The 15,491-nt window shown below is 52.6% G+C and overlaps 1 protein-coding gene across 3 annotated transcripts in view; it reads left to right on the top strand.

Moving 5' to 3' along the window:
• CDH22 (cadherin 22) overlaps window positions 1-15,491 on the top strand; it is a 126,259-nt gene that overhangs the window by 80,741 nt on the left and 30,027 nt on the right. For all 3 annotated transcript variants that reach the window (XM_084777686.1, XM_084777687.1, XM_084777688.1), the window contains 3 exons: window positions 9,339-9,506; window positions 12,482-12,675; window positions 13,904-14,157. In XM_084777686.1, the coding sequence (XP_084633812.1) occupies window positions 9,339-9,506; window positions 12,482-12,675; window positions 13,904-14,157 (616 nt within the window). The remainder of the gene's footprint in view (window positions 1-9,338; window positions 9,507-12,481; window positions 12,676-13,903; window positions 14,158-15,491) is intronic.

The following is a 15,491-nucleotide window of genomic DNA, read 5'->3' on the forward strand; positions in this document are numbered from 1 at the left end:
AGCCCCGCAGGTAGCGGCTGATGTGTACGGTCTGGACAGTCTCAGACTCGTTCACTTGAAAAACATTAAGTCCTTTTGAAAACAGATAGAACGTCTCAGGGTTCAAAATTCAAAAAGTTCAAATGAGTGTTTAGCAGCAATCCTTCACCTCAACTGGCCCCCAAGCCGGTTTGCCTGTGTCCCCAAGGCAACCGATGTAATTTTCTTGTGGATATTTGCAGAGCTGTGCTATGCATGTACAAGGAAATGGGGCACATGTGTTTATCCCTTTTTTTTTTTTTTTGCTTTACACGGAAGGTGGCTATAAGCACACTGTACACATAGTAGCTTCCTGCTTTTTCTTAACAATGCATCTTAAAGATGGTTCCATATCAGTCCACAAAGAGCACCCTTATTCTTTTATTTAATGCCTGTTATGGATATACTGAAATGTATTTCACTAGTCCCCTCCTGATGGACACGTACCCCATTTCCAATCATTTGCTACAACGAACAGTGCTACTGTGAATAACCTCACACATACATCATTTGGTGCCGGTGTGAGTGTATCTGCAGGGTAATTTTCAGGAAGTGAAAATGCTGGGTCACAGAGCACATGCATTTGGAATCTCAACAGATAATGCCTAGAGGTGCCAGATGACACTCCCCTCCCCCGGAATGCCGTGCCCCGGTTCTCTCCTCCTCACTGATGCTGTGGGTTCATTGACGACTTCTGAGCAGGGAAGTGACGTGTTCAGGTTTTCATTTTAACAAGATCCCTTGGGTGGCAGCAAGTGAGCTTGGCTCAGAGACAGGAATTAGAGGCACAGAGGCCCCAGGGCCCAGGTGTCCGAAGCACAGAGCTCCCAAAGACAAAAGTCAAAAGCTGGTACTTGCCCAACACCCACTCGGATGCTAGGAGGCCGGAGTTGCTGAAGATTGGGATTGAGTGGGTGGAGATGCTGAAGAAAGAGAAGGGATGCAGTGACATCCCACAAGGGCCAGACACTAGGCAGACCAGAGCACGTGTCCTCCCTCACCCTGGTGTCCTAGAGACATGTACGTCAGTGGGTGCCTCCTATAGAAACAGGAGGAAGTGAATTCAGAGACGTCTACAGGAAAGAGGTTGGCCAGCGTGTCCCAGGGTCTGGAGCAGAGCTAAAGAGTCCAGCTTTAGGGACTGGAGAGATGGTGCAGCAAGTAAGAGCACTGGCTGATCTTCCAGAAGACTCAAGTTCAGTTCCCAGCACCACACGGCTGCTTACAGCTATCTGTAACTCTAGTGCCGGGCATCTGACACCGTTTTCTGGTCTCCACAGACACTGCATGCATATGGAACACATACATACTCACAGGCAAGCATTCATACATGCAAAATAAGAACAAACAAGTATCTAAAAATAATAATCCAGCTTTAACTATGCCAGCACTGAGAGGGAAGAGAGGGAAAGAACCTTCTAGAAGTTTCAGCCACCCATCTAAATTATGAACATGGAGCTCTGAGAATGGTTGAGGCTTTTGAAATCTCCCATAACTATGGGAGACTTAGGTGAAGGGGGGATCAGGGGCTCCAGCCTGTCCAACGCCTACCCTTTGCCAGATGTCACTGTGCCCCCTTTTCTCTCTTCCGCATCTTTGGCTTTCTTTAGCGCCCATCCCCCACCCTGTACTCATGAGCTTGTGGGAATGCAGGGCGAGACCTCTTTTGTTCCTTCGGATACTAAATGAGAGGTCACCTCAGGCCTAGGTGTGCACTGGGCGCCAGGGAGACAGCAGCAGGTTATCCAAGACCGCCCTCCAGGAGGTTCTACTGGAGAGAGAAATACACAAAACAAGTTCATGCCGAGTAAAGCATAGTGCTGGACCGAGATGGGCTCCAGCAAGGAGTAAAGCTTAGATGGAGACGCACAGGCTGGAGCAGGCTCTTCTGTGACCTTGGAACACAGACCCAGGTGAAGTGAGAGGGCCGTGGGGATTCCAGTGATAAGCCGCGAGGCCATGCGGACGGATGAGGAGTGTGTGATGCGCTCAGCACAGCCCTTGGCGCAGGGGACTCTGTGAGTTTGCGGCCAGCTCGAGCTACAAAGTCACAGGTCAGAGTAAGAAGATTATGGCGTATTTGGGAAGGGGGCTGTGCCAGAGCCAGGACTGAATTTTGGGACAGGCAGGTAAAAGGTTAGACTCTGTGAGAGTGAGGAGGCTTCCACTTTCTGAGGGGTACCTCCCCCCCTTACTGCTCAGAAGGGTCAAAATGGGTGTGACAGGTGAGGAGTCCACAGGCCCAGGAAAGCAGAAAAGGGACTTCTTTCAAGCCAGGTGAAGGAGTCCCAGTGGGGTACTTGTTGCAATCTCAGCGTCTGCATCTGAAAGAGTCCGCTCTGACATTTCTCAGGATTTACTGGATCTCTTCCCCCACCCCACCCCCGTACCCCAACCCTAGTGCCACAGTCACCCTGGCACCACTGCCAGCCCCAGCTCCATTTTCCTAGCCAGGAATATTCGCCGATGCGGGGCTATATTTAGCTGCCACTGAGAGGTACAGTCTGTTCTCGCTGCGCAGCTAGCAGGGAGCAGAGCCGCATTGAGGCCTGAGAGGAAGGTGTGAGGAAGGGAGGAGGAGGAGGAGGAGGAGGAGGGGCTGCGCGGGGCCCAGTGCCAGAGGAGGAATTAACTTGTGTGTTTTAAAGGCCAGGCCTGCCAGCCAGCCCCCCACAGGGGCGACAGGGATGGCATTTGCGGGCTAATGAGGCGTCATGCAGGGTACAGGTCCCCTTCTGCAGCATCTCGAAGAGATGGACGGGTTGGCAAAGACAACAATTGGGCCTGGGAGTAACTGAGTCAGAGCACGGCAATGGGCAGCCATGGCCAGGGTCTAACTGCCAGTCCCTGAGTTCCACCACTTCAGCATGAGCCGAGAGACTCCCTCAGAGATGTCATGACCTTGACCACAAAGTCACCCCTGTGCCAAGGACGGCCATTGGTCCTAGAGGGGATACAACTCCGACCTGCTAAGCATCTGCTGTGTGCTGGGTCCTGGGGTCAGAGTGGTGAACTCTGCCCCACTTCAAGCCTTGTAGGCTTTTGTTCTGACAGAGAAACTAGAAACAGCCATCTGGGTGAGGAGGACAGGGAGGAGGCAGAAGAGGCCACTCAAAGAATTCAATTGCTGCTGGGCGGTGGTGGCACACACCTTTAATCCCAGTGTTTGGGAGGCAGAGACAGAGGGATCGCTGTGAGTTCGAGGCCAGCCTGGTCTATAAAAGTGAGTCCAGGACAGTAAAGGCTATAAAGAGAAACCCTGTCTCAAAAAACCAAAAAAAGAAAAAAAAAAAAAGAGTTCAGTTGCTAACTGAACACTTCGCCCCAAGCCCTGTAGATATCCTTAGGCTAAAGACCAGCCTGAATCTCCACCCCCTGGGGCTCGTCCATAAGTGTGCCCAACCCAAGATGCAAAGAAAAAAGCTGTGCCAGGAGTCTCTGAAATGTGAGACCTGGGCTGAAGAGATGGCTCAGTGGATAAAGTGCCAGCTTGAGGCCCTGAGGTCACATCCCTAGAACCACATAAAGCTAGAGGTAGTAGCAGTGTGTGTGTGTGTGTGTGTGTGTGTGTGTGTGTGTGTGTATGTGTGTGTGTGTGTGTGTATGGTTGGGTGTATGTGTGTGTGTGTGTGTGTGTGTGTATGGTTGGGTGTATGTGTGTGCATGCTGTGTGTATGTGCGTGTGTGGTGTGTGTGTGTAAGGAGTATGTGTGTGTATGTATGGAGTATGGTGTGTGTGTGTGCGCTATGTGTATGTACATGTGTGGTGTGTGTGTATGGAGTGCGTATGTGTGACTGTGTGTATGTGTGTATGCTGTGTGTGTATGGAGTATGGTGTGTGTGTATGTATGTGTGTGTGCTGTGTGTATATGTATGTGTATGTGCATGTGTGGTGTGTGTATGGAGTGTGTGTGTGTGTGTGTGTGTGTGTGTGTGTGTGTGTGTGTGTGTGTAACCTCAACAGTCCTATAGTGAGAGGAGAGGCAGAGACAGAATGTTCAGAAACTGGCAGGCCAAAGATTGGGGCTCTAGGCAGTGAGTACCACACCCTGTCTCCAACAAGATGGAAGGTGAGAATGGATACTCAACATTGTCCTCTGCCTTCAACAAGTGCACTGTGACACGTGCATGCCTGCGTCCTCAAGCATACTGTCTTAGTTACTTATAGAACGTTTAGGTATAGAAGGACCAATGGTTCCAGGGGGCTATGGTCCACTATGGCTGAGCAAAAGCGCGGTGGCAGGGACAGCTCACATTTGTTATCACAGTCAGAAAGCAGAGAGGGAACACTCAAAATAGTGAGAATCCTTTGGAACCTTGAATCCCACCCTTTGTGACACACCTCCTCCAGCAAGGCCACATCGCCTAATTCTTCCCCCAAACAGCTGCCAACTGGGGACCAAATATTCAAATGCCTGACACTTTTGAGGAACATTTCATTCAAAGTCACACACACACATGCGCGCATACACACACACACACACACACACACACACACACACACACACACACACACACACACACACAAGCCCTGACTCATCAATGCCTCAGCAGCCCCCAGGGGCAGGTGTCTTCATTTTGTTTTCTCTTGCTATGATAAAATGTTTTTTTTTTTAAAAAATACTTAAGCCAGAAAGGGTTCGCAGTCCATCACAGCAGGAAGCCAAGGCAGCAGGTTGAAGTAGCCGGTCACAGTGCACCCACACTCTGTAACTGGAGAAGGACAAATGCAAGCTGCCCCTCCCTCTCCCATACTGTGCAGTATGGAAATGGTCCCACCCATAATTAAGATGGGGTTTCCCCAGTTCAATTAACATAATCAAAATAATCCTGTACAGGTAGGTGTGCCTGGAGACCTGCCTCCTAGGTAATTCTGGATCCTGGCAAGAAGCCATCTCATTTCATAGAACAGGGAACAGACTCAGATAGGGTCCAAGAACTTATCCAAAGTCAGGGTGGGTTTGTAAGCAGTGGAGAGACCAGCCAAGCCTGTGTCTGCCCGGCCCAAGTTGATCCTTTTTACGTCCTTCATATCCAATGCCGTGTGTTCCTAGCACATCACAGACCCTCGGCAAGTGTCAAACGAATGAATGAATAATGGATGAACAAGATCATGGGCTGATTTGGGGTTTTGTGCCCCCCATACGCGCCTCCCTCCCTGTGCATTCATCTTTCGGTATCTGGCAGGGGTTGGATCCAAGCTTCCAAGGCTGCTGAAGCGTAAGGTGATGTGGTACCGGCCTGTCACCTCACACATTCTTTCATGTACTCTAAGTCATCGCCAGAGGACTGAGGACACTGTACACGAAGCGAATGTAGGAAGTCGGTGTCTCACTCTCCTGCTCAGGGAATAATAGCATTGAGGGCAAAACGCTGTGTGTGCAGCGCAGGCACAGTTATCTTCTGCATGTTTTTCCATATGTGGTTGGCTGTATCCAAGGAGGATGAACCTGCAGATTTGAAAACCTGCTAACGCCAATACGGAAGGCTTACTGCAGTGTGGCTTGTCGCCCCCACCCCCATCTCAGCCAACTAGTGAGACTCGATGTCCACTTGCCTACCCTTGAATCTGGTGGTCTGCTTCAGCCCAATAGGAAGTGACAAAAACATCTACATACAGATTTATGTAGATTCCATGATTAGATCTTTTTGTTTGTTCGTTTGTTTTTCGAGACAGGGTCTCTCTGTGTTAGTCTTGGCTGTCCTGGACTCGCTTTGTAGACCAGGCTGGCCTCGAACTCACAGCGATCCACCTGCCTCTGCCTCCCGAGTGCTGGGATTAAAGGCGTGCGCCACCACCGCCCGGCTGTCTTTCATTTTTAAAAAGTATCTTTTTTGTGTGTGTTTGTGCACGCATCTTGTGTGTGTGCACATGTGTGTAGGCGTGCGTATAGAGATCAGAGGACAATACATAGGTGTGTGTGGGACTTGGTTCTCTCTTCCTACTACATGAGAACAGAACTCAGGTCATAGGCTAAGAAGCAGCTTCCTTTACCTGCTGAGCTGTCCCCAAGCCCTCTCGCCCTTGTACTTCTGTTCTCTTAGAACACAGTCCTGAGACCTCACAGAAGGATGGCAGATGACTGGAGGGAGAGGGAGGCCTTGTCCCAGCAGATAGAGGGAAGGTGAGGTCATCTTGGACCTCCCTCTCAGCCAAGTAATTCCCTTGGGGAAGCACTCGCCTAGACCCAGGACAGTTCAACTAATCAGATTTCTCTATTAGTTACCTAAGACTAACCCAGTGGCTTATTCTTTGTCATGGTTGTGTGGACTGGCTGAACAGGTCTTTTGGGGGAGTCATTTGTGGGACAGCCATGGCTGTCAGGAAGTTGAGAGTTGACTCGGCTGGCAAGCCTAGGCCTCGCCCCGTGTTCCTTTCATCCTGCGTCAGTGTGCAGGGGCCTCAGGATTCCTAGAGAAAAGATCCCTAAGCCGGAGCATGCCATGCACTCAAGGCCAGATCCAGTGGGCAGGACTGACCCAAGGTTGTGGGTACTGGAAAATGTGTTTCATCAGAAACTATCACCATAGCAACTTTACCTAGTGGATGACTCAGGACAGGGTCCAGGGGCCACATGGCCCCTGCTGCCCACTCCAGGATGCCCAGAGACTCCTGAACCTCATTCGCTATGAGAGATCATGTTCCCGGTCTCTCTGGACAACATGGAAGCTGGCTGTATGGGGCCCTCCTCAACTACTCCGGAAGAGCCAGACTTCTGCTTCAGTCCCCCACTCAGAGCTGGAGATGCTGAGCTTTGAGATACACAGTGGCCCTAAATCCTGCTATGAGACTGTCATTCAGGGTAGCCCTAGATGTAAAGTGGCCTTCAAGCATCCGGCTAGTCAGCTCCCTGCTGGATGTGGTGCACATAAGTGCATTCCAGCACTCGGGAGGTGGAGGCAGGAGGATCAGGAGTTCAAGACCAGCCTGAGATACAGGACCCTCTCTCAGAACAACAAAGTCAGCCTTCTTGCTTCCCTGCCTTCCTGCCTTGCACCTCACCTGACAACCTGGTGGCCACTATTCCTGTCTGCCATTTGTCCTTGCGTCCTGTTGTCTGTCAGCATTGACTACTTGATCTGGCTCTGACAAGCATTACCTTTTTTCTCTTTCTGTCTCTATTACCCTCTCTTCTCTTTGGTTCTGGCTCTTTCCTGCTTTCCTTCTCTTCTTTTCTGTCTCAAGAGACCCCCCCTCCCCAAAAGTCTGTCTCTCCCCAGGGTCCTGAGCTTCTCTCTCCCTCCTCTCCCTCTTCTCTTCTTTCTTCCCCTTATGTTCTTTCCTTCCTTCTGTGATCACAAAAGCAGATCACCCTGAGCACTGCCTACCCCAGTTGCATAATATACGACACACACACACACATCACACACACCACATATCACATATACAACATGCAACATGCACACACTACACACACATTACACACGCACACAACACACATCATATACATAACACATGACAAACACACATACACATCGCACACATGACACACCACATACCACATACTATACACACGCATACCACAACACACCACATATATACCACACATATCACACTTGCTACACACACATATTACATACACACCACACAACACACACATGAAATACATACCACACATAACACAGTATGCATACCACACACATACCACACACACATACATATCACATGCCACATACTACATATACCATACACACACAGCGCACACACATACATACCACACACAGCACACACCACACATACATACTGCACACACCACACACACACACCACATAACTTACACAACACACACAGAATATACAGAACACACACAACACACCCCAGCCTCTCCTCTTGTCCCATTACCTTTACTGGAATCTGGGGACTTGATGACATCAGGAGCCAGAGCACAGGTTTTATGGGGCGCATCTTGGGGCTGCTGGTGCATGACTCCACCTGGCACTCAGGCCCAGGCACCACCAGTCACCACCTGTGCTTGGCAGGCTGGAGGGGGCATCAGGAGAGGCTCTGAATGCTTCATCAACCTCTCTCCTAACCAAGGTTCTAACAGCGACAGGAAATGAGGCCTGACCATCTTCTCCGCAGAGTTAACCTTCAGCATCCTCATTTCTGTTTCTACACCGGGAGCAGCTAGGAAGATGGTCTGTTTAGCCCTTCTCTGTGGCCTGGACAGAGAACCCAGGCTTGGGGGTGGGGGAGGGGCGGGGGCTGAGCCGGGGTGCATATGAACAGGCATGTGTGACTGTGGTCCACTTGTATAAGGCACACCTGTGCACCAGCGAATGTGACCCTCGGTGATTGTTACTTAATTGCTAAACACTCCAAGCAGATGCTTGGTACCAACCTCTGCAGGTCACTAACAAGCCATGCAGGTGCCCTGCTCACACATACCAGATCTTGGGGGGAAACTGAGACCCACTATTGGACTGGCTACCCAGGGAGGATGCCCAGGGTGAATTCTGTGCCACAGGCCTCCTCTCAGCAAACCAAGTGGTCTTTTGTTTGAAGCACGAGTCTATGTGTGAAAGTGTGTGTACACATGTGGCAGAGTGTTAGTCTGTTAGTGTGTAGAGGCAGGTGGCAGGGAGGAGAAGGTGCAGAAAACTCATCTGCTTGTCCGATTGACCAGTGTGGGACTATGTGTGTGAGAGAAGTGTGAGGGTGTCTGTGTTGACGTGTGCACTGGCTGAGGAGCTCTGGGAGCCCAATGGCCACATCTTTAGTTACCAAGGCAATCCGTAAAAGAAAAACATTTAGCCAGGCATGGTGGTGCACACCTTTAATCCCCAGCACTCAGGAGGCAGAGGCAGGTGGATCTCTGTGAGTTCAAGGCCAGCCTGGTTTACCAAGAGAGTCTAGGACAGCCAGGGCTATGCAGAGAAACCTTGTCAAGCCACCCCAAACATTTAATTGGGACTCACAGCTCCAGACTGTTAGGATCCGTGACTGTCATGGTGAGGAGCAAGGCAGCAGGCAGCAGGCAGCAGGCAGCAGGCAGCAGGCAGGCACTGGAACGGTAGCTGAGAGCTCATCTGGTTCATAAGCAGAGGCAGACAGCACACCAGGAATGGTTTTTGAAACCTCAAAGCCCACCCTCCAATGACATGCCTCCTCCAACAAGACCACACCCCCTTAATCCTTCCCAAACAGTTCCACTGACTTGGGGGGCCAAACATGAAAATATATAACTTGTGGGGGCCATCCTCATTCAAACCACCCCACATGTGACCTTTGTACCCATGGCTCTCCCTTGACCTTCAATACACAGCCCAGCATAACTGTGCCAAGCCTTGGCCCTGTCCCCACTCTACCTCGCCCACAGGTGTGATCCGGACAGCTGTGCCTGACCTCGACCGTGAGAGCCAGGAACGCTATGAGGTGGTTATCCAAGCCACAGACATGGCAGGCCAGCTGGGAGGCCTCTCAGGTTCTACGACGGTCACCATCGTGGTTACTGACGTCAACGACAACCCACCACGCTTCCCGCAGAGTAAGTAGGGTTATGTCTGTGTGTCTGTCTACCAGCCCGCATGAGAGCCTCCTGGCCCAGCTTCCGTTGACGTGTCCTGCCTGAAGGGAGGACAACCACCTGGGTGCTTCTATTTCCCCACTCACCCTATATTCCCCAAGCCTGCCAACGCAGAGGGAAAACCCTGCCTGTCTGGTTTTTCCGACAGAAGAACTGCTGTGGCCTCTCCATCTGAGAAGCCACACTCTTGTCTGTCCATTTGCCCTCTCACTGGCCCTTTAGGGCCTCTTAGCTACTGCCAAATTCATGACCCAAGCTTGTAAAGACGTGTTAAAGGTTGACGGGGGTTTGATAGAGGAGGCGGCCACTGCACACAGGCAGAGGAACACCCATAGTTAAGCCCAGGGAAGCTGAGTCTGAGGACAAGGTCTCCTGGAGCCTGGAGCCCAGAGCCTGGAGGCTAGCAGTCTGTGCAGATGAAATGAGAAGGTTTGCCTCTTCTGGCACAATTTGGGATAGGGGGCCTCTCTGGATCACGCCCTCACCTGTCTGTCAGCCTGGCTGGCCAGGCTGGCCCAGGCTCAGGCCCAGCCACCACTAGGAAGCTGCAGCTGCAGCTGGCAGAGACTAAATGCCGCCACCGGGAGCTGCTGATTCCTATCAGGCGAGTCATTACCCGAGGTCCACTGCTCTCATATTAGGCCCCGCCACAGAGGGCTGACCCCCACAAGATAAGTGGATGCAATCCCTTAGCTGAGCTCACAGCAGCCATTCAGCACAGGGTGTGCCCTGGCACAGGCGACAGACACTGGGCCCAGAGGCAGGCGGGCGGGCCCCAGCACTCTGACTCCCAAAGGGAAAGCTTCAGGCTAGCCAACAGTAACAGGCTCTGGGCAAGCAGGCTCTACGTGGTGGCCAGAGTAGGGAGGAGGCCCCGCCAGAAAGGCTGCTCGATGCATTCCTTCCTTCCTTCCTCCCTCCCTCCTTTCTTCTCTCTCTTTTCCTCCTTCCTTCTATCCTTTCCTTCCTTCTTCTCTTCTTTCCTGCCCCTGTTTCTTCTCTCTTTTTTTAAAAGATTTATTTATTTATTATTATGTATATAGAGCTCTGCCTGCATTTACACCTGCATGCCTAAAGAAGGCATCAGATCACACTATAGATGGTTGTGAACTCAGGACCTCTGGAAGAACAGCCAGTGCTCTTAACCGCTGAGCCATCTCTCCAGCCCCCTGCCCCTGTTTCTTTATTGTAACTATAGAGGAAAGAGAGGCAAAAACTAGAAAAGCCCGGACACTCAGCCCCACCAGCAGGACCCAGAATCCCCCATGTGTCTTCCCACAGCATCTTCCATTGCCAACGGTATCAACTGCCACTCTGCCTGTTGTCACCGTTCCCATGCTTCTCTGAGAGTCTTCTCTCCTCTCTATGCATTGCCTGCCAAGCACTTGAGTCTAATCTGGCCCCTTTGTGAGCCTCAGATACGTAAAACCATGTGGCATACATTGCTGTGTGCCTTTGGCTTTCAAAACTGCATCCCTAATCTCAGGTTGTCCCTTCTAGCTGTGTTCTTTTTCCTTGCTGTATAGTATTCGCAGTGTCTCTATCCAGCTGGATACTTGGCTTGTTTCTAGATGGAGCTACTCAGTTGCCCTTCCTTCCCAGCACCCATCTGTAAATGCTGGGAAGAATAGCCTCATGAAGAAATGTGCTCGCCCCTTGTGCCACATCCTCACCACCACTGGGTGTTGTTAGACTCTTTAATCTATAAGAACCCAGAGACTGCCTACTTGTAACTGCAGCTGGTTTTTATTTAGTCACCATCACCAACACTGTGCACCTTGTGGGTGCAGGCAGAGTCATTCACCCACACAGACCACCCAGGAGACAGCTTGCTGTGTCTGGTGAATGAGAGCCATGACACTCGTCTCCCACACCTCGCACTCAGTCCAGAAGGGAGAGAGTTTGAGAGAAGGGCAGTAGCACCTACTAGAACATTCTTGCCCTTCCCCCTGGGAAGGACAGGAGCAGCTGAAGATACAGGTGGGGGCCAGGTACTACCTGCAGATGAGCCTTGGTGAATGGTCCCTGCACCATCCAGCAGGGCTGGGCTATCCCATGGGCTGGCAGCATGCATGTTGTGGGTGGGCTGAGGAACTTGCCATACCTACCCCAAGGGCTGTAGGGAGCTATGGAGTGGTCAGAGCAAGGATCCTCTCCAGGTTGCTGTGTGAACATGAGACAGAGGCAGCCACTCCACACAAAGGTTCCCAGGCATTTGATGGCCCCAAGAGGTAAACTCCCAAACTTCACCTGGGCAGGCCATCACTCAGCAAGGCACTCTTACGTTGTCGCAGGCTCTGGTCAGAGAACAAAATGCTACTGGCATCTTCCGTCTAGAATGTTTTCCCAGCTCTCTGTTGCTTTTGGCTCATTCCTTCACCCCTTTCTCAGTGAGGTTCTGCCCTCTCATACTGTGCACAGTTTGAGAGTTCCCGGGAGGTGACACAAATGCCATCAGTGTGAGACGGCACAAGCTAGTCATTTCTATGCAACCCAGTGCACAGTACTTCACACCTCACAGGTAATAACATCTCTGTTGTCATAGCAACACTACTGTCAGGAAGATGTTCTTCCCATTTCACAGATGAGGGAGCTGAAGCACAGGGGTACAGGTCAGAACTCGCTCCAGAGCCTGAGCCTTCATCATAAACCTCCTCTGTCCCACTTGCTGGACAGGTGGAAAAACGGATCTCAGTGATCACAGGGTTGGCCAGATACCATCCACTGCGAAGCCTGGGGGTGGAATGAGAGACTTCTAACCAAACGGCCTCTGCTCTTCATCAGAGGGCAGTCTGCAATTCTCACCTGTCCAGGGAAACCCGCACCCCCCCTCCCGTGCAGATACAGCCCCAACCCAGGCCCACCCAGGCTCCTCCTCCTCTTCTCCCCTTCTTTGGCAGAGGACTGGGTCAGCCTCCTTGCCTCTTCCCCCACAGAGATGTACCAGTTCAGCATACAGGAGTCAGCGCCCATTGGCACAGCGGTGGGCCGAGTGAAGGCTGAGGACTCAGATGTGGGCGAGAACACGGACATGACCTATCACCTGAGAGAAGAGAGCGGCAGCGGAGGAGACGCGTTCAAGGTCACCACGGACAGCGACACTCAGGAGGCCATCATAGTAGTGCAGAAGGTATGGCTGCCTTGGGCAGGGTGGAAGGCAGGCACTGTGGTGACTCAGGGTGCCAAGCCTTGAGGGCTATACCCTCAGCCATGCTCCCCAGCCTGAGTCCCCTACCCTGGTCCACACGTTGTTGCAGAACTCAGTGTGCCCCCAAGAGGCTCAATGCCCTGCCAAGGTCACTCAACTAGGACAGCTCCTACTGAGGAACACAAGCTCGGGGTTCTGGCTGTGGAATGGCCAGTGTTCAGTCTTTCGATCCCCATGTGCCTCAACTGTAAGGCTGGCCCCCTGTCACAGATGAGAAGTTGGGGGCCCAGCGCAGCCCACAGCCCATGGCACTCCATAGTTTCTTAGAGTCCACAGCACTCGGACTCATCCCAGCAGGCTAGTCTTCTCTCATCCCCACGCTCTGCAGTTTGGTGGCTCCAGTAGGCGCCTGAGGTGTCTGCGGCGGAGTCAACAATGGCTCCGCAGACCCGCCTGATGAATGGCTTAGTTTTAGAAGCCATCGTTCATTCTTAGGCCAGCCCCCGACTCCCTGCATCCCGATTGCTCAGGCAAGAAGACACAGAAAGACGGGGATCTGGGCTGTTGGAAAAGAAGCCTCCTTGCCTGCCCGGCAGACTTAGGCACTCCAGAAAGCCCCACCACCACCACCACCACCACCACCACCGTCCCTAGCTCAGCCAAGGTGCTGTTCCCTTGGGGAGCTTCATTAACTCCCCCAAAGCCAAAAAAGGGCCTGCCTGATTGTCCACAGTCACCTGCAGACAGCCAGGGCTGGAACCCAGGGCTGCAGACTTCAGATCTGTGTCCTCATTTATCTCTCCTACCCCTGGGAGCCACACTGGCCTGGCTTTTGAGTCCTAGCTTGCCAGGGGCCACCTACTCAGGTGTTGCTGAACCCTTCTGGCCCGGATTTCCTCATGGATAAAAGAGCGCTGCCATATCATTCCTACAGGTGGCTATTAAACAGAATGACTTACGAAAACATTCTGACTGGGGATACAAGGAACCTGGGGGATCAGAACCTTTTAAAGTAGTGCCTGTTTCCAGGCAAAACAGTCCCCTAGGAGCCCCCACCACACTGGAAAGGGTTGGTCTGGGCCTCTGACAGCTAGCACCGTGGTGGGCTAAGCCAACTGTGACCTTGGCTGCTGGCTTGTTGTGCCCCCTTCCTGACAGTGCTGTCACCTGGCAGGCCCGTTTACTGACCAGCCTTCTCTGTCTCTCCCAGCACCTGGACTTCGAGTCACAGCAGGTACACACCGTGGTGCTAGAAGCCCTCAACAAGTTCGTGGACCCCCGCTTCGCCGACCTGGGCACATTCCGAGACCAGGCCATTGTGCGTGTGGCCGTGACTGATGTGGATGAGCCCCCCGAGTTCCGGCCACCCTCTGGCCTCCTGGAGGTGCAGGAGGATGCGCAGGTGGGCTCCCTGGTCGGCGTGGTGACGGCGCGGGACCCCGACGCCGCCAACCGGCCCGTCCGGTGAGACCCCCACCCGGGGCCACGCCTGCTGCCTGCTGTCCTGCCATGCACCACCCCATCAGACTGCGGGCAGAGGGGAGGGAGAGGACAGTGGGAGCCTGAGAGCCCGAGAGCCCAGGAAGCAGAGAGGGGGCAGTTCCAGGCAAGAAAGGGACAAACACGGAGAGCCAGTGCCAAAACTGCCCATCGGCTGCATATGTCCCAGCTCCTCATCCCAGCAGCTCACCTCAGGGTCTCACTGAACATCCCACCCCCTCCATGTTAAGACGGGACAAAACCAAGCAAAACCAGGCCCTATTTTCTTGAGGTATTCCTTCTACAGGGCTCCACTGTCCCTCATTAGTTCACATGTATTCTCTTCCCCTCCCTCTCCCCTTCTCCCTCTCCCGCTCTTCCCTTCCCATCTCCCCTCCCTCTCTCCCCCTCCCCCTCCCTCTCTCCTCCTCCCCCTCCTACCTTCTCCTCCCCCTCCCCCTCCCTCTCTCCCCCTCCCCCTCCCTCTCTCCTCCTTTCCCTCTTCCCTCCCCCTCTCCCATTCTCCCTTTCCCTCTCCTCTCTCTCTCTTCCTCTCTCCCTCTCCCCCCCTTCCCCCGCCCCCGCAACTCGCTCCTCCATCTACAAGTCTCTACCTTGAAATGTAGCCAGACTTCTCCCCTGTACTCCATAGCTGTGGCCCAAACCCTCCCACCGCCATCCTCACAGAAGACCACCCCGAGTCTTGCTGCATGCAGTATGGAGGCCTCCTCTGCCCCTTCACCGTGAACCTCAGCCTGACCCTGAACTTCCCAGAATCCTACAGGCCTTCCCCCTCTTTTCTTGGCAGGCTCCAGCTCCTCTCAGCTCTCCCGGTCAGGGGTTTTGCTGCTGCCGCCCCTGGACACAGGTCCTCTCATACCTTTTGCTCAACAGTATCCCTCTCTAAAAGACCTTCCTTGGCCTCTCTCCCCAAAAATGCCCACCCCAATCCATCCAGCCCCTGCACCTCCTAACCCTTCCTCCATCCTCCTCCTCCACACGGCTTTACTTCCAGACTGGCTCTGATTTTCTTTCCTTTTTTTTTTTTTTAAGATTTATTTATTATTATGTATATAATGGTCTGTCTGCATGTACACCTGCAGGCAAGAAGAGGGCATCAGATCACATTATAGATGGTTGTGAGACACCATGTGGTTGCTGGGAATTGAACTCAGGACCTCTAGAAGAGCAGTCAGTGCTCTTAACCTCTGAGCCATCTCTCCAGCCCCTGGCTCTGATTTTCTAATGTTCATCATAGCCCTACAGAGCCGCCACTGAGCCAGTACCCAGAGGATGAGGAACTGTACCAGCCTAGCGCC

Source organism: Acomys minous (assembly GCF_964271855.1).
Source record: "Acomys minous genome assembly, chromosome: 3".
Lineage (NCBI taxonomy): Eukaryota > Metazoa > Chordata > Mammalia > Rodentia > Muridae > Acomys > Acomys minous.